At 40.3% G+C, this 26406-nt stretch overlaps 2 protein-coding genes across 3 annotated transcripts in view; one reads left to right on the forward strand and one right to left on the reverse strand.

Annotated features, from left to right (window-relative positions):
* The window catches only part of LOC102058086 (cytochrome P450 2J2-like), a 119947-nt gene that overhangs the window by 42920 nt on the left and 50621 nt on the right, over positions 1–26406 (forward strand). Inside the window, exon 5 of the mRNA XM_027804308.2 lies at positions 6939–7032. The gene's annotated coding sequence lies outside the window, so the exon portion shown is untranslated. The remainder of the gene's footprint in view (positions 1–6938; positions 7033–26406) is intronic.
* On the reverse strand, positions 9544–26288 carry LOC102049291 (cytochrome P450 2J2-like). 2 transcript variants are annotated; one of them, XM_055723400.1, is made up of 10 exons: positions 25999–26288; positions 23855–23968; positions 22529–22691; positions 21274–21423; positions 19291–19451; positions 16618–16794; positions 14033–14174; positions 11522–11709; positions 10694–10835; positions 9544–10004 (listed from the first exon to the last, which is right to left on the reverse strand). In XM_055723400.1, exons 1-10 carry the CDS (start codon positions 26005–26007, stop codon positions 9826–9828), a joined length of 1425 nt encoding a protein of 474 aa, XP_055579375.1. In that variant the 5' UTR covers positions 26008–26288; the 3' UTR covers positions 9544–9825. The 2 variants fall into 2 exon arrangements, with proteins under 2 accessions (XP_055579375.1, XP_014134868.2); XM_014279393.3 differs by lacking the exon at positions 25999–26288 and having other exon boundaries at positions 23855–24932.

Consider the following 26406-nt stretch of genomic DNA (forward strand, 5'->3'; position numbering starts at 1 on the left):
GTGTCTCCCCTCAGCTCAAACTTCAGTTACTGCAGCGTCTCCAAAGTGAAGATACTCTGCAGATTTACAATCAGCTTGAACTGGATCAGGTCCTGGAAAACACAAGTTAGAAAAAAAATAATCCATGAATAATTAGGAAGAACGAGATCTCTTCACTGACCTATGAACCTCACAGGCTTTGTTACTAATGAGTATGTCCTCTCCCCTATTAAATATTTATACAAACAGTGGGGTAATTCCTTATGCTACTGCACTTGGTAATTTCTGTCCACCTTCACGAGGAGATCACACCGACTGCTTTGTTTTTTCTGAAACCAGGAGACAAAACAACATGAAAGTTTGTATTTGTAAAAGTGCGTATCATAACTCCAGAAACTGTACAATTAGCAAACACAAAGCAAGGCCAGAGAATGGTGTTTGTCCATATTTCATAGCTGGTTTTCTCCACTTGTCTGTATTAAAAAAATATGCCTGCAGCAACGTGAAGGCCTAACTTTTTTTCTACTAGTCCTTCCTACAGAGATTTAACCCTGTTACATACATGCATCACCCATACCCTTCTTTTACCACTCATCTTTTCCTCATCCATTTTAATAACACAACGTGAAGGCCAAACTTTTTTTCTACTAGTCCTTCCTACAGAGATTTAACCCTGTTACATACATGCATCACCCATACCCTTCTTTTACCACTCATCTTTTCCTCATCCATTTTAATAACATGTTCCAGGCTGAAGAGAATGTCATTAATTCTGTCACAAGCAAATTTCTCCAGCACAGCAAACATTACTCCTCAAATATGCCCTGTCTGATCTGTTTTAAGGCAAAATTTTCTAAACAATGTGGTCACAATTGTATGACATATTTGCAACAAACTGCTTTTAATGAATTTGTGGTTTACCTCCAGAGATCCTTAGGGTATTTAGTTTATGAATGCAAAGAGAGAGAACTGCATGACCAAATGAGAACTGGAATCACAGATGGATAGTACAAACACTGGATTTTGAAAAACATGCCTTATATTCAGAAAATCTCATCTACAATTGGAAACAAAAATGAAACTGCTTTTATAAACAGAATTAACTTCTAACTGTTCAAAACAATGGTCTAAAATTTTTTAAAAGCACTGAAAAGTTTTTTATCCTGTTTTGTTTTTTAATTCAGGCTTTCAAAAACTGCACTTCAAGTGGTGGTTGAACAATATCATAGAAATGGTAGATCACAGGGCTGAAATAGCAAGAAATAAATACTTGTCAGCTGAGCACTGTAATAAAGTTTTATGTCCCCTGTACTATAGGTCCCAGTATAATTGTATTAAAGCAAACAGTACTAGTTGCACAGGTAGGGCTGTAGCATCCTAGTATATTTTAATTTCAAGCTAATTGAATGAGTCTATATGTCAGTTTGAATTTCTTTTCAAGTACAATGAAAAGGTGGACAGCAATAACCAAAACCAAATATCTTCTCCCATAGTAAAGCTCAGTTCAGACTTAGTGTGCGTAAGGTCTGTAATTATGTGATGTGTTATCCACAGCACTGTGCCTGGCAGCCCCTGCTCTGTGAATAAATTCAGACTGCAGAAAGCTTCGTCTGTTGTCTCAGGCTTCATCTCTCTCATGCTGAATGCTGGTGCTGTCATGAAAAGACAGAATAGCAAGAAAATCTTCTGGCCAAGCCAACAGAAAACCACTTTTGAAAGCTGGTTTCTCACCCTGAATGCCCAGGTACTGCTGGGCAGGTCAGTCCCTACTTGCAGGTGTAGCCCACTGACAATCACACGGTCACTAAACGCAAGTCTGTCTGTAGCCAGCAAAGCTCAGGTCTGGGGAAGCGTAATGTCCTCATAGCTTACAGCCACTGCAGGTGTGCTTGGAATACAAATATTTAATTTTCTCTTCTTTTAATATTTTCATACACAAATGCAAACACATGCTAAGCTGCTGAAAAACTTAGGCCCTAAGCTTCTCCAGTGAAGTACTTAAGACCATTTGTCAATGTTGGCATAGAGGCTACGAGGACTGTTTCCCCATTAGCAAAATCAGGGTGATGGTACCCGGAGCTGTGAAGATTTAGTTGTTATCTTTTGCGCAGCATTCAGACAATACAATGAGGATGCCACAGGAAATGCTATGGATACATACAGTCATGCAGTATTTGGTTCTGTGCAAATTTTGGTGATGCAATAAATCTGAATATACCACTGGATGATAAGGATGTAGAGAAACTGAGGGCAACCTTTGCCAATAGCAACATCCATCCTGCCAATGGAGATCCTGTAAATAATACGGTGTGTGATCAAACAGCAATGAAATTTTAGCATGCCTCACAATGCAAGTCTACAAAGAGACTAACTTAAAACCATGAACAATCTTAAAACCAGAATTTCCTAAAGCCTGAAAATCCCGCTACGTGCACATAACAAAGCAGGTGTGTGGTGCAATCAAGTAGGTGCCAATGGGGAGCAACACAGGGAGCTACAGACAGACAGACATGAGAAAAGGTTTAACAGTAACAATAGATTACACTCCCTGTGACCTGTTTTTAACATGGAAATCATCTTTCCAACATCTACACTTACAGTGTAACCCCCTAAAGGAGTCAGTGCTCAACACACCTTTCAGAAAGGGAAGGATGGAAAGTCCTCTATCTTTGTTCATTAAGCATTATGGGTTGATCTGTTGAGACATTTTCTACTGTTCAGATTCATGGAGCACATGGCTTTCTCTGATCAAATGATGGTGTTGTTCAAGGAGAATCATTTTGGTTAGCTCTGTGTTAAGCATCCTGTCAAACACATCGTAAGAGACAAGTAATTTTCAGTCCTGACTTCCGTACTACAAAAACTCATCTGAAGAGCTGGATAAAAACCAAGAACAAGCTAAAACTGATGAACAACAGCTGGAATTATTCTATTCAATATTTTCTATTTCGTTTGGGGTTTAAGCTTTTTGGGTGTTTGGTGTTGGTTTTTTTTTAATTATAGGAAAGTTTTTTCTTTTGGCAGTACTTAGCAAGGAAAGGAGAGAGGCAGGGTAAATGGAACAAATGCTCTGCTTCTAAGCCTCATAGATGCAATTCCTACATTTCAAATTGTATAATTACTTTGTTTTTCCAACATCTGGGCCACTATCTCACCTAGAGAAAATGAGGGTTAATATGAGACACACGGTAATTTATTGGGAGCTTCCTCAGTACACTGCATTCCCTTATGTGGGAGAGACTGTAAGTACAGAGAAAATTATAGACCTCATCTTTTTCAGAGGACAGAAGAGCATGGTCAGAGTGAATAATATCCATGTACTTAGTAATCAAGAAACCCCAAAGATACTGTGTTTTATCAAAATGTTCAAGAAATCTATTAAGGACATTGTATTGTAGCATTTGAACCTCATCCTGAACCAGTCTCATACTGATTGCAAATGAACATGTAATGAACTCCAGGACAGCGTGGTGAAACTGGTTTGTTTCAAGCTGGCCCTTGCTAGGCTAGTGACAGCAATGCAGGCACAGCCCTTTCAAAGAGACCTTTGCTGCCCTCTGCCTGGTTCCTCGGAGGATGCACTGCTGAAATATTAAAATGGGATAATTTTGTGCTGTACAATTCATACTTGATCTATGCTGAACTACCCGGCATTCTTTCTAGCAGCTGTTGATGTTCTTCTTAAGCAAGCTGAAGGCTGCGCAAAGACAACTTCCCTTAACTACAGCATCAGACCAAATACATGCATTAGGACTAGATACCTAAACAGTGAACTCCTGCAGAGATGTGTCCTTTTCTGCCATGACTCAGGCCAATGCCACAACAGCGTCAGAGTAGCAAGCCTGAAATCCTGCGTATCTCTGCCTGCAGGTCCCATTGCTCAATAATAGTCTTAAAATTTATGAGTCAGAACCTATGCTCATGTAAAAGTTATTTCAAAAAGATTATTATACAAAACAGTCCAAAAATTTTCATTTTCTCTGTAATGCTCCTTAAAATGCATTCCTTGTAGAATATCATCATATCACCAGCTGAGCCCGAAACAGAATTATATTATTAGCTCATCCTCTGTTTCATCTGCTGTATCTCTACTGAATGAACTATTCAGGGAAAGGACTGCAATGTTATTATTGTTATTCCTTCAACATTAGAATCACTCACTGCAGGACAGCAAATAAATAGTTTCTGGAGTGTTGGCTAAAAATAGCACAGGCTGGGGGCTGAGATTTCTTCACAGATAGGAGGGCAAATTCATAAGCTTTTCACTAAGAAAAAAAGATACGCAAAACTCAGCTGAAATATTGTTTCAAATTAATCTAGTTATTTCAGATTCTTTCAGGCTGATGATCTCAATGGATAAAGACAGTTTCAAGTAACCCCTCTCAGAAAATTCTTAATGAAAACTTCCTGGGTTTCTCACTAAAACTTTTATTCAAAAAAACCTAAAGGAAAATGTTTTAGCTCAGGACATCAAACTCGAGTTTGAATGCTCTGGCTTTTAGAGGCATTTTGAGTCACTGCAAAACTAAAATGTATTTTTCTGCTGCAACTTACTGCTTTGTAGGAACCATAATGATAAAAAAAAAAGAAATCCAAGAGAAAACTGTCACTCCAGGAAGAAAGGAAGGAGGAAAGAACCAGAGATGTTGGAATAGGGTCATCCTAAGCTCTCTGGCTGTCTGACATTAAAACTGATAAGGAGAAGTATCCATGTTATGATGGCCTGCATGCTTCCACAAAGGTCATAAATCCAAATAAAATGGTCCTGCGTTTAAGTTTCTGTAAACAATGACAAGTTTGGGAATACTTGTTTCTCACCTTGCTGCAGGCATCAGTTTGGGATCTGATAGCATCAAGAAACTAGACCTTATATCCAGGCTTGGTGTTTATACTAACTATCAAGGTCCTTGATTAAATATGGAATAGCACTAGATCAGGACTGAATCCCATTCAGTGCATCTTTCCAGCTTGATATGTTACTATTCATACGTATTTCCTGAGTTTTCCATTAAATTTTGCAATGCTTCAGATACCCCACATTACCCTAGAGTTTCTGAGATTGTGTCAAAGCCACATTAAAGAGTGGTAAATTACAATAGCAACCTCTCTCCTGAAACAAGACCTCTAGCTATGTCATCAAACAAACCTAAGTAACTGACATTATTTGGTGAGCACTGGCTCTTTCTGTTTTCCTCCTAGTGCTTACAATTTGATTATTTTTCCAAGGTATTTCAAGAAGTGCAATGAGGCTGACTGATTTATAACACTGCAACTTCTCTTACCTGCTGAAGACAAGCAAATGTTTGACCTTTTCCCATCCCCCACAGGTTCTCACCGATAATTGCTAATAGCTCTGAGGTTGATACTGTTCCCTAAATGCCCTGGTATGAATCAGCCCAGCCAATCTGAAAACATCACATTTATCTAGTTATTTTCTAACCTCTTCTTCCTAATGTAGACAGAAATCCTCCATGAACATCAGCGGTGTTAAATGTGTTTGCCTCTGGATCACCATTGCCATTTTCATTGACAACCAAATCAAAAAAGGCATTAAATTATCCATCTGCCAGAGAGCCTTCCTGATGTACACCGTTTTAAGAAACCAGCACTTTCCTTGGTCCTCTTTATACTACTGAAATACAGAACCTTTATTCTTTATTACTTATATGTGCTTTGTGTATAAACTTTAAGGATACATGGAGCAAATCTGCCAGGTTCTAGATGCTGAAATTTTCATCTCATCTCAATAGTCACTGGCAAATTTTTCAAGGAATGAGACAGTGCAGAAGCCTTCACTTTAAGTTGCACTTCTGATGCTGTACAGACACTGGAATATGTTTGTTAAGGCTCAAGAAACAAGGGCAAGAACTGTGTGGAAATTTGTTTTATACAACTCCACTTTATTTCTTGCCCTGCCTTTCTCTTATTCTTTGTTAGGAGCCCCATTTCTGTCCCTGTTAAAGGGGAATACTTATCACAGCTGGGAAAGGTCCACTTTTTCCCTGCAGATGCAGCACAGCACAGAGTAGAGACATCCACGCTGGCTTTGCAAGAGTTAACTTCGATGTCAGGAAAAAGCTCACTGCAAAAAGGCAAAATCCTGCCTGGGCTAATGGCTCCACTGAAAACCAGGGCAAGCTCCCTGCACAGCTGGGTTTGACCTGCTCCTGCTGCCCGAGCAAGGTCATTTACAGCCAGTTCAAAAATCTTGGGGCTGAATGTACGTCCTGATGTCCAAGTACAGCTGTGCAACCACTCTCCCTTCTCCTCAACAGGGCATCTGATATGATGTGTTCCTCCTGTTCCATTGCAGTCACAACTTCCCACACTGCCAAATCATGACATTTATGATCACATTTTGTAGTCGACAACAGGCGAAAGCTGACACTGGTCCATTCTAAGTAAGTTCAAAAAGCAAACAGCTAGAAGAGAAATAATTTGAGCTACTGAAGATTTGCTTAGTCTTCATGTCTCCTTGCTGCTTTACCTGCCTTCTAGCTGATACTGGAAAAAAATTAAATTCTCTCTAATTCTAAGGCTCTCTTCCTGGAATTGCCTTGGTTTTTTTACCTTTCCCCTTTCCTCAGAATTCTTTTTTTTTATTATCACTAGGTAAAAAAAGGACTCCTAGGCCAAGGTGTATTTTAAAAGGTCTCTGCACTAAGCAGTGATCTACTTTTCTTAACCTCTTACCTCTGAGAAAACGTTTGCTCCTCTGTTGAGTAAAGATCTGAGAACAGGAAAACATTTTACATGTTAAATTCAGAAAAATCATGTTTTACAAAGTTAAAACTCTTAGAGAAAACCTTTTATTTCCACCTGATTTTGGAAAAAAACCAAGTTGACCTACATATGCTGTTTTAATTGTCATTTATAGTTACTTGTATAATTATTATAGCTTTCTCTTTCCAAATGCCTTCAGAACAGAGACATAATTTTTTTCTCTTTTCTTTTTATAGTTTGGTCTCAATTTTATCCATAAGGACATCACCTCTCACACCTGCTGACATGAGCTACTCCAGAGACAAAGAATTGTGAAGCCACCTTCACCAGGTAACTCCTCTGGTTTCAGGGTGTCCTTGCAGATTTCAGTGGAAACAGTTGACTTATAGTATCATAAGGCTCTGAGCCTCTCCAAGAGCTGCATGAACCCAAAATCTTCAACTTTGCATCTACGTTTTCTATATTTTCCTTTATATGCAGATCTTCTGCTGTATGATTGAACAGTTGCATGATGCTGCTCTGGGGAGTCACAGAGACAGGGCTCAGCAATGAGGGGAGGGCAGGGTGATGAAGGACAAAGCAAAGAGTTCCATATCTGATAAAACCACTGTGCTAAAGCCTGACACCTTTCCATGTTTGTAAACAAAACTGAACTTGCAGTTTATTTGCAGGAAAAGACAGTGTGGCCTAGCCAAGTCAGTGAGTCCCCCTCCTTGACTGGTTACCCAGGCCAACTCCAATCATTCTCCAATGTTCTGTCTAGCAGGATATAAATTTTTAAGTGTGATATAAAAGGTGTGTGAGAGAGACTGACCTACACACTGCTGTGTGATCCAGCAGAACAGCTGCCCATTAAATGGGGGAAGAAATCGCTCCCCAAAGTACAATCAACTTTACAAGGTAAAAGCAACTAACCTTGGCCATCAGAGAGCGGTTGATGATATGGGAGCAACAGCGCCGTGCGCTGACACCAGCAGGCTGACTAGCATCCATGACACAGAGGACAGAAAGGGTGTGAATCCTTCTCGTCTGTCCTAAAAATAGAGCCTGAGCAAACCACGAGCAATAATGCAGAAGCAATAAATAGAGAAGAGGGAGGAATGAAGGATATGGTGGATGTCTCCAAGACACTCCTTAAGATGAGCAGCCCTGGAGCAATGCAGCTCAGCAGCCTGATGGAGGAGGCACCATGCAGCCAAAGCTGAGAGAGTTGGCATGGAACATGGGAGTGACAGCTGCGCTCCTCTCAAAGCTGCTCTCAGCTTTGTTGGCCTTCTGTGGCAACATCATCCAGGTTTTAAAAGGCTTTTAAAAGCTAAAAAAGACCATGCTTTATTAGAACATGAGCTACAGTGAATCGTTTTTAAAATAGGTCAGGCAAGAACAGAAATGCAAGGGCTCTGGAAAACAAACCTTTCCCACCTCCCTGCTGTGAGCCTGCTGCTGAGGTCCTGCTGCCACACTCGTGTGCTGGGCTCTCCTCTCCTGGGCGTCTGCACAATGGATTAAAATTCACCAGCGAGCAGTTCCTGTCACTGACAGACCACCCACAACCATGAGCAAATAACCTACCCACGTACAATGTGTAGTTTTCCTCTGCATCACCCTGCGTGTCTCCTCTTAAGCATCTGGACAAGCGGCCTTTATGCCTGTTGTTTTGTGTTGTGTTATCCCCGTGGGTTCAGGCAACTCAACCTGCTCCGGCTGCACACGGGCCTTCCTGGGCGAGCCTCCGTCTCGGGCGTATTTATGAGCTTCCTTTTTGGAAGGGTACCTGAGGAAGCACGTGGCCATCAGGAGCGACAGCATCACGTAGCAATGACAGTAATGCTTATAATGCTTACTGATGTTTCCAGCTTCATTTTAAAGAAGCAATGACAGCTCCATTGTTCCCAAATCACAGTGGTTTGTGCTTTGCCTTATCTGTCTGTGCACACATGCAAATCCACAGAGACTTTGACATCTGTTTTTAACAGGGCACACAGTTTCCTGTCAAATAAAATGTCAGGATGTGATCTTCCGTATTTCGCCAATTCTGCCATTTAATTTAATAACAGCTAAATTTCAAGTGCTTACTATTTCGATGCTGTGTTCCATCAGCTATTGAATTAGATATAATGAGACAGGTCTAAATTTGTGGTTCATGGTAAACTGCCTAAACTAATCTCAGTCATACATCAGAACTAGTGATAACTGATTTAACAGATGATCATCTGTTTAGCTGTCCTATCCTCTCTCACAGGAATAGGAATATTAATGAAGGACAAGTTCACTTACACTTTACAAGTCTTTTGCAGACAATATAAATAAATTCATATTCACCACAGGAACAATTTTTTCCTTTTCTGCTATTATAGACTCTTTCATTGAATTTGACCACTATGACAAGCTTTCGTAGCTTCAGGTATACCGCTGAACTTCAGAGGCATTAAAAAAATAACTCTGGTGTTTTCCATGTCTATTTTTCAATTCACCATCAGCTCTAACTACAGCCAGCTCCTCACCCAGACTGCTCCTTGGAGGAGCTCCTTGCACCTGCTATAGCCACCACACAGTGCTGATCCTGACAGGATTCAATTCACAGGACTAAACAGTTTCTCTGTTAGAAAGGATTTTCCAAAAATTAACTTGGCAGAATTTTAAAATATTAAAAGTATCTGCCTTAAAAGAAGTCCTCTGTCTCCATCTTCACTCCTCACTGAGTTTCAGCCTGCACCTTTTCCCTGCTGGACTGAAACCACTTATCCTCTGGTAGATTTAAAGATGACTTATGCATATTCTGCTGCATCAAATCTAGAAATTCTCAGTGAACTCTAAGTCATCATAAACAAAACCAGTTGCTAATTTTTCCTTCATGTCTTTTATTAGTGACCATCAACAAAAAGTTGACTGAAATGTTATGAGTGGTGACAGTAATACAAAGAAGCAGAATTTTCCAGGTACATTTTTCCAGACTCCTTTGCTTTTGCAAACAGGGTAACTAGGAGTTAATGAATTAATTTTTGAAGTCTGCCAGTCAGTTTTGGCATTTGCTCACCAGCATACTGGATTTAAATCTGCCAGGTCAGAAAGGGAAATAAGATTGCTTAATTGATGGTCTGTTACATACTGGACATGTCCACCCTAGCGTGGAATGGCACAAACGCTGTATGGGTGGGGCTGCAGTGTACCCCCAAAAATGGGCTCTGTGTTGATCTTCGTCACTCCCTCAGGGAGCCGGAAGGTGAATGCCCGCAGCAGGTTGGCAAAGAAAATAAAGAGCTCGGTCCTCGCTAGATGCTCCCCCAAACACACACGGTGCCCTGCAGAAGGAAGAGGGGAAGGACAGTGAGTAAATTACCCTGACCTCAAAAACAATCGTGTTCAGCCTCACAAAAAGCAAAGGTATTTTTATTGAGTCCAGAATTTCTTCAAGACTTAATGCAATCAATGACATAAAACTTCATGTAATTCTTCCTTTAAAGAATCCTCCCTGCAGCTACAGATAACTGTGGACCCTTTCTGCTCTGAGTTTCGCTTCAAGTACCTCAAAAACCTCATCTTCATTTGACTGACAACTTTAAAGGAATTTGTTCAATCATGTAAATGAAGAAAAAGGACTTGCCCTTCCTGGACGATGTTGTGATCCAGCTTTGTATGCACAAAGAATCAGCACAGCTGCCTTGCAAGTACTTTTCAAATGCAAGTCTGGTGTTGAAATTTATGCCCCAAGTCAATAACTATAATCATTAGCAGAGAATTTCCTTCAAAAAATAGGGCAAGTTAGATATATACATTTGTCAGTATATCTCTGATTTTCTATCTTATTATTTGTTCAATAGAACAAATGTTTATAATTGGATTGGGAAACAGTACTGAAAATAATCATGTTGCTTTTATCACTGTTTTCCACAAAGAGGTTTAAAATAAATGACCAATAGATTTTTAATAGGCATCTTAATTCTACAGTCCCAATCCAAACCAATAATGCCTGTGCTGTCAGTCCATTTACCTATTGAGAATGGTAAAAATGCTTCCTGGCTCACAAAGTTTCCATCCTTATCCAGGAAGTGACCAGGGTTGAACTGTCGAGGTGTTTCCCACTGCTCTGGGTCATACAAAGATGAAGCGATATTTGGAAGAACTATGGTGCCCTGAAAGGAGAAAAACACTAACTCAGTTCTCACTGTCAGTCCTCCCCCAGCAGTCAGAACTGGCTAGGCAAGACCATATTCGTTTCCTTTCAGAGCTGTGTTGTATGCCAGTAGGTTCATGTCTCCAGTACGAACTGTGAGGAACATGAAGTCTTTTTGTTTCAGAATGGCAGTCCAAGCCTGACAATGGAAGTGACCACATCAGTAGAAACTAACAACTCTATTTGGACTAAACTCATTCTCACTTCTAACGTTAGAAGTTTCGGTGATTTAGTCTCTTCGATGAAAGCTAGTTGCAAACTTTCATGCTTTTCCCTGGATCTGCAGGCAAAATCAGCAAGATCAGTCAGAAATCTTTCCAATGCCTTATCAGCACAAATCAATCACAGTGTCCTTCAGTATGAATCTCCAAGGTCTTGTCTTCACTCTTCTGTAGAAACACTTGCTAAAATCCCCTCTTCCATCCAGGGGCACCTTTCACTCCTGATAACCCTCTCTCAAGAGCTGTGTCGCTCAACTCAGACTGGCAGATAGTTTATTGTCCTTGTTCCCATTCAGGCTATGAGCCAGAGGTATCCAACCCCACTGCTGTTCAGGAGAAGACCCTGGCACAAATAGATTTTAATCCACACCTTGCTCTACTGATGCAGGAAAATTCTGTAGGAACAGAGAAACTGTGTTTGTACCTTTTTGAGGGGAAAGCCAAGCAATGTAGTGCTCCTCACACACACTCTGGGCATGCCAACAGAGATAATATTGCTGAATCGCTGAACCTCATGAACCACAGCATTTGTGTAGGGCAGTTCTTTTCGATCCTCATAGCAGATTAACTGGGAAGGACCCAGAACATCATCCAGCTCCTTCTGCACTTTCTCTGTGGAGAAATATTCACCATTTCAGGGGGAAAAACATGTCATTTATTTTCACTAATTCCATTTTCAAAGACATTTCCCATTTAGAACTAGGAGGACAGCAACAAAATTAACGTGAAAATGTGACTTTTACAAAGAAAATAAAAGTAGGAGTGTGTTGCAACAGCTTAAACGTATGAGACCGGGTCTGAAGTTATTGGATTGTAGATTAAGAAAAGACATTTGTTGCTCAAAATTTAGAACTCTTGAAGAGTGGCCTTCTTTACACTTAAATGCAAGAGATAACTCATTTATCATATGTTTTCTTTTGCCTAGGTACTTCAGGCACCTACAGCCAGTTAGAACCATTGAAGTCACAGCTCTCTGGAATTTAAACCAGGTGGATCTGGGCCTTAAAAGCCTAATTCCTATTAAAAGGAAATGGTTCTTATGTAAGGACATCTGTTAAGTGAAGCCAACTAGAACAATGTCCAAATACCTTTAAAAAACCCTGCACCTCGTTCTTGGCACCTGCCTTTTGATCAAGAATAGCGTGATTTAAATAATTTTACTGCACAGGAGTGTTGGGAGCATTAATGTAAACTTCAAGAGAGGCAATACACACATAATAAAAATGCCTTAGATTTTTAACAGATGATCCTGTCTTTTGCCAGGCTCTTTGGAGCAACACTAAGATACAGGGAAGCCCGTTGTGCATTGATCAGTTTGTGCTCATTCACATCAAACCTGTTCAGTGACTGCCAACAGTCCTTCAGAAAACTATGTTAGGTAGACCCTGACAACTTACAGAATTTAAAATGTATATCCAGAAAGATTTCTAAGTAAAGTAAATTTCCTTCTATAAAGAACTAGCTTTGCAAAATCAAGCACGACTACTTCAGGATCCAGGATAACTTGATGTGATCAGTCACTGCTTAAGTATAAATATGTCTCTGTTCCAGGAATTCAGAGAACGAGAGCCCGATTCAGTGAGTAGGCAAAAGGCCAAACTTTCCCATTTGGTACATAGTGGAACTGCATAACATTGTCACTGGGTGTCAACACTGGCAAAAGTATGAATGGGTTCAAAAAGAAGCCACCAATTCCATGAGGACAGATATATGGGTGTCAGTTCATCATGAGAATCTAGATGCAAAGTATGACTCAAGAAGCCCAGGAAGGATTATTCTGCACACACCCTGCTTTCCCAAGTATGTGCAAGGTATTATATTTAGATAAATAAAATTATTTGGGTGAGTCAGTGCTTTCATAACCCTAATTACATTAAGTAATAATAAGCATGCAATAACATGAGATTAAGCAGACCTTCTTGTCTGACAGCTACAAGTTGAGCAATTTTTTCTTATCTTCATCTCTTTCCTCCATCTAAAATCCTGTTCTTATCTGGGTATTTGCACATATTCTGCTATCTAACAATGAGATTTCTGTTACCCAGCATAAGAGATCATTCTTTCTTTGGTTTGCATTTAATGCTCTATGGAAGTGTTTGATGGTTATCTAAAAGCTAGACTTAAAAATAAACTTCTTAAATACACATAGACATAACAGATGAGACATCAAATTTTCCTCCCAACAGGAGTAATTTGTTTTGCAAGAAACTCAAATACATCACAGAGTTAATTTAATAATAGATTAAAGAGACATTCTGATACCTTAGGACCATAAATGGACTGATGGACAAAAATCAAGTCAAAGTTGCCAAGTGACCTTTAGGTGATTATCTTTCCTACTTCTGTGACTTAGAGAGCAGAAAGAAGGGCAGGACTCCTTGTAGCAGAACTGAAGTTAAGTTTCCAAAGAGTGACATCCCTACTATCACACATGAGTTTCTGGTATTATTTTCAGCCATCAGTCATGTTTATGACCAAGACAGAATCCAAGTCAGTTTCTGGAAGTACCATCAGCATCTCACCAATGGCTGCAGCAGTGACTGCTTTTCCTTCAAGGATTATGTGTGTAAATCCTCTGGCTTCCCAAACAGCAGCTCCAGTCCTCTTACTCGGTTGACCACCCTACCATGATCTTAATTTCCGCTAAGACCTCAACCCCTACCTATCAATCATCCACAATCTCCTATACTGATGCATACCTCCCAAACTGTTAACTCTTTCTGGAAACTGCCTTATGCCTGTGACTGCTGTAACAGCTTGTATACAAATACTCTGGATCTACCAATGCTGCTTAGTGCAGATCTACCAGTAAAAAAAAGGTCCATGTGCCACTAGCCATATACCAGTATCTAGGAATAATCTCTGATCCATGAAGATGTTATGACTTGGCCATTCTATTGCATCAGAGATATTTGTGATGTGCTTATCTACTCACCTTGGATGTCTGGATTTGCCACCATATAGAGCAGTCCCCAGTACAAGGTTGTACTTGTTGTCTCTGATCCACCCAAGAAAAGGTCATTTATGGAATAAACCATGTTGTCTTCATTGTATGTAGACCTGGGTTCACCTTTGGACTGCAAAGGATAAGAAAAGTAGATGTTTATATATGAAAGTTAGAAAAAGCAGAATAGGGTTAAATGTGATTTTGTCACTGGTTCCAAGCTGCAGTGTGTTCTGCCTACAGTACAATACAGAGGGACTGATAAAGGACACCAGACACCAAAGATCATTATCAATACAAAAAGCTAACATTTCACAAATGGACAAACCATGTTTACTCCACTCTTAATCATGAAGCTAAATCACATGTTCTCCACAGAACAGGATTATTGGCTTAATTGTGCAAACAGTGCTATGTTTAGAATGTTTCATAAGTAAAAGTTCCCCTTAAGATGTGTACCAGCATGTGATTCTTCATGCTTCAACCCATATTCCATCCCATAGCTTTCCTACCAAGCGATACAGTGACCAGGTAATGAACGCTGGGCTATCAGAAGTTCTAGCCTGTGGTATTCAGGCTGCTTCTCCACTACAAGGCCACAATGACTCACATATAGCTGCTCCGGGGTTTTACAGTTTTCCGTTAGAAGTGTGAGGACATGTCTGTGCATACTGAAACTAAGAAAGAAGATTATTATGGTTTTAGGGGAATTCATCGTCTAAATTTAGGGAGGTTAGGCTTAGGGGTCTTGAACCTTTATTTTGCCGATGGAACAACTGGAAAGCAGGAAGAATGTTTTCCCCTGTTGTAATAACATCTAATCTTTTTATCTTGCCCCTTCATACCTATTATGGACAGTTCAAATTTTTTAATAAACAAACCTGGATGATTTCCACCCAGGAGACTCCCAGAAGAGCTTGCTGAAACATTTCTGGTCCACTGATGTTAAAGTCTCATAAATCTTAGAACAGCAGTGAAATGCTTTAGAAGCAGTTACACACTTTGGAAGACCAGACATGTTAATATTCTGCCAGTATAAAAAAACCTAAAACAACAGGATCCAAGGAACTAGAAACCAATTAGGCTGGCATCTACCCTGGACATAAAAATGTATGAGCTGATATGGGAATCAATTGATAAAGAATTACCAGCTAGAAATGCAATTGAATGCTATTTACTATGATATAGAAAACTGATCTTGGCAAGGAGGTCTATTTGGTTCTTTGATAGAATTACTAGCTTGGATGATAATGACAATTTCACAGTTGCAATATACTTGCAGTTCCACAAGACAGTTGCTTTTGTTCCCCACAATAAGAAAAAAAGTAAAGCACCACAAAGTATTCGTAAGACACATGCTAAAAAACTGAAGAGCTGGCTGAAAGAAATAGCGAATAGACATTCTTCCCTGGATGCATGTCTCTGTAATGAGACTGAGCACAACAGCAGAGCCAAGTCAGGGAGTACACAAGGCAGGCAGCAGTCCTGGAGGGCAGATCAGTTTCAGCTGTGCCAGGAGATTCAGGATGGGTGCCTACAGCCTGACAATGTTGCAGTGCCCTCTGTTATTGCAACCAGCACTGGACCATGCTGGAAGGGGCAATGGCTTTCCCCAGAGCAGCAGTCACTACACACTTCTCCTGGGGCTGCAGGAATAGATACCCCTGTCTCTAGATATCTCATTTGTCTCTCTGAGCCACCGTTGCCTTATCACCCCCCATTAACACCAGTCTCATCTTGTCACTTTCTCCTCTTTCTCCTTTTTCTTCGTATCACCAAGCAGAACAGGAGGCCAGGGATATGGCCTGCTGCAGTCAAGAAGAGGAGGAAGGAAGAGTGATTAAGTGGAGGTAGAAGGAGTCACAGAGGGCAAGGGCAGCTGCTAGTCAAGGGAACAGGTAGGGGATCCAGTTCCCAAGAGATTCAGACAAAGTGATCCTGGTAAGGTCTAGAAAAGGGAGAGAGCTATGTCCCCACTCACAGCTTATGCAAGCCCCCTACAGCCTTTCAAAACCATAGATTCCCACCTACCTCTACTACGCCTGCCTGCCCCAAATGTCCTTATTTCTCCTAGTTACCTTTGTCTGCTTGAAACTTCACTGATCCTGGCACTCACCTCTTCTCCAGCCTTGTCTGAAACTCCACTGATCCTAGGTTATTTCCCCACAAAATGCTCTCAAAATCTAACTGTCCTCTTGCAGCAACCTCTCTTGACAAATGCTTACCAGCCAAATATCCTATTCAGAACATCCCACTCTGTCTCCCCAAGACCTTCCAAGTTCTGCTTTGGTCCATTTAGAAATTCAGTGTTCTCTCCTTGAGGCCTTAAATCATTTTGTAACTTGTGCCAATGAGAAAAAACACAGTGTATTAACCTGCCCTTTAATGAAAGAATTGCAAAGTGCTGTGGCATATCAATAACTAGAAAGGATTTAGCAAGTCCATGGTTACTGTTTTCACATTAGGATGTCTGTCAATGGTAAGAGATTGTGATAAAAGGGCTCAGAGTGGATTATTTAATGGTCCGTTTCACCTTATTCCTCATGAATGTATGATCAGGCAGAATAAACACTTACTTTTTCAATGTGAGCCAGGTAAAAGTCAATGAAATCCTGCAGTTCATCTGGTATCCCACGCTCCATGTGCATTCTGATCTCTCTCCTTGTAAAAGAACTCAGGACATCATAGCTAGATAATGCCTTCTTATGAGGCCCAGGCAGTCGGCGCATCAGCCAGGGGAAGACTTCATACAGCTGTGGGAGTGACACACAAGAAGTACCATAAAGTCTCTATTACTAGAAAATGCATTGTAGGCCTACTAAAAAGAGAAGGTAGTATTCACGTTAGCGTGTCGTTTTGACGTCATTAGTAAAATATTCTGACAAAGACTGTGCTTATGTTTTCAAGTTGTGAAACAGTACATAAAATTTCTAGCTGTGTCGATGGTGAGATTCAGAGTTCCACAGTCTTTCAGCTCAACCACAAGCCAAATTAGAATGATTATAATTAGAATTAGCTGTATTTATTTATTCAATTATCCAATTCATGTATTCAATTACAATGAACTGTATTCAGACATCTAAAAAGTGAGATCCTGCCCTCCAGTGGAGAATAAATACCAAGAAGGAAGAAGCAAAACCGTTGAAACTGTCTTCATCTGGATGTGCAAAAGCAGCTGATACAACCCAAAGCAAGGGCCAGCTACCAGCAAACACGGTAACCCACCAATGCACTCTCTACTAACTGAGTTCTCGGGGGACCTCAATAAAACTTGAAACATCTGAAACCCATGAAAGCTGAGAAACAGCTACCTGACAATTTTGAGTCTCTCCTCTAGAAAAGAAGATGATGTTAGATGACACAACCAGATTAATTTTATCTTTCTCTTACTGTTCGGGGACATCTGGCCTAAGAATAGCTGCTTGCTACCTATTCTGATAGCTAGGCTAGAAAGTTAATTCTGATTTTCAGCCTATATTTATTCCTGGGTAATTTGTATACATTGTTCTTGTATCTGCAGTGTATTTTAATAGTTCTTTTCCTGCTCAAAACACAATCCCATCATTTATTCATCAGAAGAAGTTTTACCCTTTCTCAGTCTTCATTCTGCCGAGTTCTTGTACTCTCCTAATTATACCACAGAAAGCACATTATTAGATGTTCACTGAAGTCTGGCTGAATTAGATACACTATACTTCTGTCTTTTTGGAAAATCAGTTCTTATTGTCAGACATCCAGTTATCAATTAATCATTGCCTTATTACAGAAAGGTAGTAGTGCAGCCCTATGTAAATTCACATAGAACTTCATATCCTTTTTGTTTAGTTCCATCTCTGGTAATTTTTCTTTCAAAATCTGTTCAAAAGCCTTACATACAACGGTGGCCTGACTAGTTATGTATGGTTGCCCAGATTACATGCATTCCCACTCTGAAATGTATGCACTTTCTGGCTACTATGGCACCCTAATTATAAATGGAATTTAGCTGTCAATATTCAAGATAGGAACTGAGCCAATCCACTTTCCTGGCTACCAGTCCTGCCAAAACTCCTCCTCTATTTCTGGAGAGGCCCATGCCGCAGTTTTATCCTGTTCAGTGCCTGACAGCGTGTAATCCAGTTAAGAAAAGGTGATGTGGGTGCAGCAGTGTCCACTTTTTATATAATACTGAGTACCCTTTGCATTCAGGAAGTGGGAAGACTCCATCTGGAATCGTTTGAACCCCTGTTCTTATTTCCCAGAATAGCATCTTATTGATTGGACTAAAGCAAAGCTAGGATAGGAAGGAGAGAAAAAAAAGAGGTACATTGGCTATGCCAAAACCAGGTCTCACCTGCCACCATTAGACACAACTTACAGGACCAAAGCTAGGCTAAGCAAAAGGGAACCTGATCATCATAACTCAGCAAGAAGAATGCTTCATGGGGGGGGGGGGGGGGGGGGGGGGTGTGCAGCGGAGGAAATCTCTGTATTACAGAGGGACTGCTTGAGTGTTTTACATAATAAGGCTACAGTATAAGATGTATGGGACAACTTTAGAAGTATAACCAGAACTAGAACTCCTGGGCCACTCTGAATATGCTTTTATGCAAAAAAAGCCTCTTCTAGTGTCAGGAAGTCCCTGACTCTCAGAAGAGTGCTGATTGTTTTGATTGCCCAGCTTACAGGTATATTTGCTGGCTTAGCATTTTCTGTCTTCTGCTGCCTGCATTTAGAGCTGCTCCTCACTCAGGGTGAAGGAGTGGAATTTCTCTGGGAAGTCTTCATGTCTCCACTTCTTATAGAAAAAAAGGAGATAAGGGGCCACAGGCAAAACACTTAAGTATTTGAATCATTCTTCTCTCTGTTGACTGTATATAAAACAGTGCCTAAACCTGGCATGTGAATCATGCTTTCAGATCTGACATTTAGTATTTAACAATCATGATGCCCAAGGCAGGAATCCGTTATGCGTGGGGGTTGAGAAATGAAGTAACAAACATGACCCAGGAGTAGTCCATCAGCTTGTGCCTTGCTGCAAAGATTAAGGGGCAAAGTACCTTATCACAGTACTCAAACACAGGACAATGAACACAAATGATCAAGGCTGGTATGTAGAGCATTACCACTATGCTTTGAGATAGTGCACTGCCCAGTAAAGCTGCAAGGAAAATCACTCACCCACACGAAAACTTTTGCCTAACAGTTACCTCTTGAATCTGCATTTCTCACTGTCTTATTTGGAAGAAGGCAACAGATCATTTACTTACATGATGAATAAAGCTGCCTCCAAATTTGAATAGATGCTCTGTGGCTCTAATCAGTTCATGGAAGGTTTCATCCTCTCTAGAGAAGCGATGTCCAAAAACAACAGCACAAATTACATTTGAGACAGAATGAACTAGAGGGAAAGAAGGATCCACGGGTTTCCCTGCAATCATAATAATAAATGTCACTGTTAATACCCCCTATCTGCTTTAGCGAAATGAGAGAGTATTATAGGTTACACAAAGAACTTTCAAGAAAGCATTGCATTTCACAGAGAAGCAGCAATCTTCTTAGAAAATTGTAGTATCAAACTGATTCTTGACAACTATGGTGCAACCTCATAATCCCAGGAATGTGTGGCACCCTAAAGAAATGCCGGATATGTAAAATATTTTGTATATTAGATAGAGCAATTTTAGAGGTAAGGGAAAAAAAATCCATGCAAATCTGCTGTCTGGGAAATTCAAAATAGGTCTCAGCCATGGGAATGACTGAGAACACTGTGGTCAAAGGGAACCTGAGGGGGAAACTGTAAAAAAAGAGGCAGTCTTATTCAGCAAGGACATAAGTACGTGCAAGGCTACTACATTTTGTCTTACCTTGTTAGAGATGTAGAACATCCAGCAAGCTAAAATGCCTTTTCAACCAATGGTGTCAATGATATAATAACTAATGTTAAAGCAATTACTTGAAAACCTAATCCCAATAAAACTATTCTATGACTCCAGAACAAATTACTATAAACAACGATATTTATGCATATATGGATGCAACTGTCCAACACCCAGCGCATGATTCTGATTAGCAACTTATTGTTCTGGGCCTTTTTTCCTGCCCACATGGTCACATCTCAATCCCTCCTAGTTCTTATACCATGGGATTTAGGCTAGATTTAATTACTTTTAAATGATACAGTGCTAGCCCCAGCCTGTCCTGATTTACTGTGCTTTTGCATAATGGTCCATATTGGGAAATCCAACTCACATGCTCCTAACAGGGGTGATCAGGGTAAAATGTAATGAAGACAAGATTCTAGTCACTGCTTTACAGAGTGCATGCAAATGGAATTATGAGATTTAATTCATCAGCATTGATAATGTGTCCATGTCTTTATGCACCAGCACTGTATATGACCCAGCAATGCATCCCTGAGGCTAAGGCGGCCAACATCATCCGGGGCTGCACTAGGAAAAGTATTGCCAGCAGGTCAAGGGAGGTGGTCCTTCCCATCTGATCAGCACTGGTGAGACCCATCTGGAGTGCGGGGTCCAGTTCCAGGCCCCCCCCGTACAAGAGAGACATCAACATACTGGAACAAGTTGAGCAAAGGGCCACAAGGACGATTAAGGGGTTTGGAGCATCTGACATAAGAAAGACTGAGAAGGCTGGGACTGTTTAGTCTGGAGAGGAGAAGGCTAAGGGAAGTATCTTAAATGTGTATAAATACCTGGTGGAAGGGAATAAAGAACATGGAACTATACTTTTTTCAGTGGTATCAAATGAGGCAAAGGGCAAAAAATGAAATACATTAAATTCTACCTAAATATAAGAAATCTTTTTACTGTAGGGCTGACTGAACACTGGTAAAGTTTCCTAGACAGGTGGTGAAGCCTCCATTCTTGCAAGGTATTTAAAACCCAACTGGATTCAGCCCTAAGAAACCTTCTTTGAGAAGGGGTCAGTATAGACAATCTTCAAAGATCCTTTCCACTTTAAGCATTCTATGATATAAATAATAAATAACCTCCAGTTTTGCTTCCCATTTTTAGTAGTTTTGTAAATAACTCTGGACAAGGATAGTTTCCTTGAAAACACAGGACTGGGGTTTTTGCATTTTCAATCCTTTCCACATAGACATTGTAAGACCATGCACACTTTCTTGTGGAAAAAAAGCTGCCCTTAATTTCAGAGTGGGACACAGAAGTTCATATACAAAAGACATCAGAGTAATGACAAAAAGGAATCAGTATTTATTACAGAGATACCTTTCATACTTGCAAAGAAGGCTACCAGGTACTGGGCCTCTTCTTGAACTCGATGCTCCAGACCTCTTTTCCCCAGACCAAGGTTACGTAGAGTCCTCAGTGCAAACCTCCTCTGCTCCTTCCAGGTGTGACCAGTTGCCAACATAATCCCTGTATCCATTCAAGGAAAATCTCTTTATCTTTCTAATATTTATTATAAACAAAGACTACATCAAAAGATTTACTAAGCCACAGAATATAATGAAACTATTATTATGCATTGCCTATGAACACAAAGAAACAAAGGAACAGCTGTGGCATGTAAGCATGTGAGCAGGGCTAAAATGGAAAAATTCAACTGTGTAAAAGGACAATTTGTAGGATTAAGCTTGATCTAAGACAACCAGTTATCTCAGAAGGTTTGACAGCTGCTTCTCTAGACACTCTGAAGTGCGCGCCTCCTGTTCTCTTCTATGATCGGAGCGCACCTGACCAGGGTAATGATTCTCATGAAGGGAAATGGGGAAAGAGTTTTGACTGTCCACAGTCAGGGAGAAAAGTTCCTAAGTTCACTACTTAGGCTTTGTGACAAATATCATCAGGAGAAATAAACATCATATGCTAACAGGATCTTTAATGAAGTATAAGAATCACAAATGACTGAAATTCAAATAAAAAATATTTAGGGAATTAAGTTTCCTTAAAAAATACTGAAGTCCCCCCCCAAAAAAGTTTGTTTCATAATGTATGTGTTCTTGAAAATCAGGAGTTTGGGAATTTCCAGTATGGTTGGGGAATATGAAACCTACAGCAAGGTTGAAACAGAAGTGCACTGAATCTCTAGATGCAACTGTGAGAGTAAGAAAATATTCACAAAAGGAAGGGAATGGGAAGAAGATCCCACCATCAAGCTCACTCTTCAGTTGAAAACGTATTGGTGGGAGGCAGTAATTTCAGGACAAGGAGGTATGTTTCCTGCTCTTCCTCCACTTCTCTGTGGCACAGACTACCACTGCCTCACCTCATCACCTATGAATCTGCTCCAGTGAATGCTTCACACAAGATATTATGAGTCTTTTTTATCTTGCTGATCTTTTCCTCCCTCTGCTATCCAAAGGCTATTTCAGCCTTCCCTTCTTTGCAGTTCACCTGGCAGGCATTCCTCATAGACAAACCCTGCTACTGTGGTACCTTTGGAAGTGGTTACAAGTTACAAAACAGCTGCAATTTGTCAAGATTATGTTTCTGTGCAATATTCCTGGCAAGAAATTCTCACCTTTTCCTTTGGCCATTGCTCTGAAGAAAGGAGTCACTAGCCTCCCAGAAACATCTTCAGGGTGCGTGGTCATACCATCCTTAACTGCTTGAAATCCATTCAGTATGATCACTGGGAACCGTCCAAACCATAAGGTGAAGATGTTGCCATGAATTTTTGCCAGCTTTAGACAGGAGAGAAGCCAGGAAAGCACAGATTAAATCCCACATACTGCAAACAAACAGAGGATGAACCTGTTTTTACACTGATTACAAGACCAGCCCCAAGGTGGAATGGTGTTCTCGATCTTTCCCACAAGATTACAACTATCTGTGACAAAGCATGAATGTCTTTTCTAGCATTCACTGTTGGAAACAACTGAGTATTCCATCTTTGCTGAGCCACAGATCTATGTCAAGAAACATTAGGGAGCTTTTATTATTGTATATAAACCAAGGCTCAGTTCACAATGATTCGTGTGATAAAAGGGTATTTTCTACACGTGGATTTGTTTCAAGAGGGTTTCTATCATTTGTACTGGTAAAGTGGCACAAAAAGAACACAGAAATGTAAGAGAAGGAACTAGCTTTTGGAGACTGGACTAATTACTTTCTTCTTTCCTTCTGCTCATTTGCATATTTAGGTACTGAAATGTGAGAGTGTCCTTACTTCCTGACTGAACCTGCCCTTTGGTCAGAATAACTGCCTTGTCCAAATCAGAATGACAAAAGCCACCTGCCTACTGAGAATCCCAAAAGCACTGTGAGCACTAAAAGAATGAAATAGAGGTGGCTTTGTGCACAGATGTACTCCTCAAAAAACAATTTACAAAATGTTCTTGGGTTTTTTTAGATTCTGTCAATGCAAACAAGCATAGACACACATAGTGCATCTTAAGTATCTATTTACTGCTCAAGCTAGAGAATGGCAGTGCTCAGAAAGCTAAAAAATCCATGCTGTAAAAGTGATTTTTTTAAATACTACTTTTTCCCCTAACTGCAAATCTGATATAATTCTAAATGATACCAATTTTCACATTGAATTTGTCAAATTTAGTGTTAAGGGGTGATGGGTTTAAGCATCAGAATGATTTTCTTACATTCAGAACTTCTAATACCAGTGTTCGTAGCTTGGCGAACTACTTTATGCTGCAATAACTATTTCATATTTTGCCAACTCAACCAGCAATCCCAAACCAGACCAAGTGCAGTACCACAGTGGCTAGTTAACGATTACAGTATGTTACGAATGTAGTTTTGGGAAAGGATGTTTTCACATAGCAAACAACATGAGAAATGGGAAATGACAGACACTTTTATACAATTAGGAGTATCTGAAAATAAATACCTTCATAAGCAGATCACGATTAAACTGAAAGTTCAGCTGTATCAAGGTCCCAAAAATTGGGAGAGGGATTGGTCCAGGAGGAAGCTGTCTCCGTAATCGTTGCAACTTTAAAAACTGCATAATTAGAAGAAATACAGCAATGGCTATAAGAACTTGACTTATTGTCAACATATTAACAGCTGCTTTTACCAGCTTCTCTTTATTAAAAATAGTCTACCAAAGCTATTAAGGCTGGTTGCTCAACCAGTTTTTTCATAAGGGTTTAAATTTCATGTAATAACTATTCCCCGCCCCTAACCCTCCCTCTTTATTATCAACCACTCCCTTTTTGTCCCACTTATTCTTATGCTCAAGCATATTTAATCGATGCATACTCCTCTCCCTCTTCTCATTCAGATTATATTTATCAAATATGGATCACAGGATTTGTAGGAATGGTGTCTTAAAAGACTAGGGCCAAGATTTTCCAGGCAGTGTAGATACACATATCCATACATAAATTCTCTGGAACATATTCTGAAACAATTGTGAATAATATGTGCTCCTACGAATATTTCCTGAATGCTTTTAGAAAAGCAATAGCCATACATACAAATTAAGCATGCAAATGTAAGTGGATATTAAATCTTGGTGTTTTTAAAATGTTTTGTATATATTCCATGTACATGTATACCCAGTAATGGTGAGGCTGATAAAAGTTAAAAGCCTACATTTGTCTTAAGATACATATATGAGTACCTAATGCTTAATACAAAAAGCAAAATTTGTTAGGCTTTCAAATGTAATTGAAAACATAACTGATTTAATATATAACCTCACTTTTTTTCCCTAATCTATTTGCAATAGCTAACTTCATTGAGGGTTTTGCCTACTTTTGAATTTCCCCTTTCAATTTCGACGTAAAGGTGGATACCCTAAAGCAGGGGTCCTCAAACTATGGCCCGTGGGCTGGATACGGCCCCCCAGGGTCCTCAATCTGGTCCCCGGTATTTACAGAACCCCCCTGCACACACACACCCCGCTGGGGGCTGGGGGGGGAAACCAAGCAGCTGCAGATGACTGCCTGCCACTTCATCCATGCCGGCCCCCTGTTTAAAAAGTTTGAGGACCCCTGTCCTAAAGGATATTTTGATCAATCATCAGAAAGCTTGCCAGAGAAATAAAGCATATGCATACAGAAACTGCATCTAGTATGAAACACAGGGGGTGGGGGGGTGGGGCATGGTGGGGTGTGGAATATGGGTAAAACCTACTAGGAACCTTGAACTACAACCAGAACTAAGAGCCCCAGCAAGAACTAGTCATGACATGTGTGTACCATACTTGGTGGCTTGAGAATAAACACAAGTCTGTAGCCAGAGCTCTTTGCCAAGACTCAACACACAGAGGAAGTATAAACCTAGCATCAGGGGTGTTTACATGCCTGGAATCAGACCATGAAAACCATGTGAGAGGGCTTCTTCTGGGCACCACCTAACAATGACAGTTTTAGCTTTGTGTTACAGATCCAGACTGAAATGCCAACAGATTAAATGCTTCCTTTGAAAAATGCCCATCCCCTGAAAGCAAAACACTCATAAAAGAAATACATTTTCATTAATCTTCTGGAAACCTGCCAAGACCACTTGTGCATCAGCTTGCTTCTTTCAAGTGCCCTGTCTTTGGGACAGAAACTATTTCACAGGATTTGTGGCTCTGGGACATGAAACACCCTTATCCAGAAAGAACAGCCTGCAGTTTGCCAGCCCGCAGTTTCCAGACCTCCAAGACAATTAACTTCCAACCACTGTACTTCATTACTGCTAAAGCATAACTGGTTAATGTGTATTAACCAAGAAAGGGATGATTCTGTGTCTCTAGAAAAGATTTGTTTGTTTGTACTAAAAAGCTTGTTTTTCAAGGCACTTATTTCTAATTTAACTCTCCTTCAATAGGGGAAAAAAATTTCTCTCTAAAAAAAAATTCTAGTAATTTTTACCTGTTCTGTACCCAGTGTAGTTTTACAAAATCTACTTAAAAATCACCAGTTTATCAGAATTTTTCATTTATAATCAACGTAGCGCACTCCCTGTCCTTTTAGGTATTCAAAGCTTTTCCATCTAAATGATTTTTCTCAAGAGGAAAAGTAATTTTTGTCCAGTTACCTTTTGCATGTGGAAGTGAAGAAATTAAGGGCCAGGACCTTCGCCACTGCCAGAGCCACAGCCTCACCACGGCACCTCTTTCTTTCTGTCTTTACCCTTGCAGCCTTGAGTTTTCACATTATCAGCTATTTCTCACAAATCCAAGTATTCAAAGACCCTTCAAGCTTAGAAGCTCTTCCTTCCTTATTCCTTTGCCATCATTTCTGTTAACAAGTTCCTCTGACATGGGGATCCATGTCTCCTCTTGTGCTTTGGCCACTTCAGGAGGCTTTAAAACCCTTTTCCTGGTGGTGTGTTCCTGAGGGAGGAAGATTTCCTGTCTTTTCCAGACTGGCTCTCTGCCTCCCTCCATGATGCCACAGCCCTGCCCTGGCAGCAGCAATGTCCTCCTTCCCCATCTAAAACAGG

Source organism: Falco cherrug, chromosome 11, assembly GCF_023634085.1.
Source record: "Falco cherrug isolate bFalChe1 chromosome 11, bFalChe1.pri, whole genome shotgun sequence".
Classification (NCBI taxonomy): Eukaryota; Metazoa; Chordata; class Aves; order Falconiformes; family Falconidae; genus Falco; species Falco cherrug.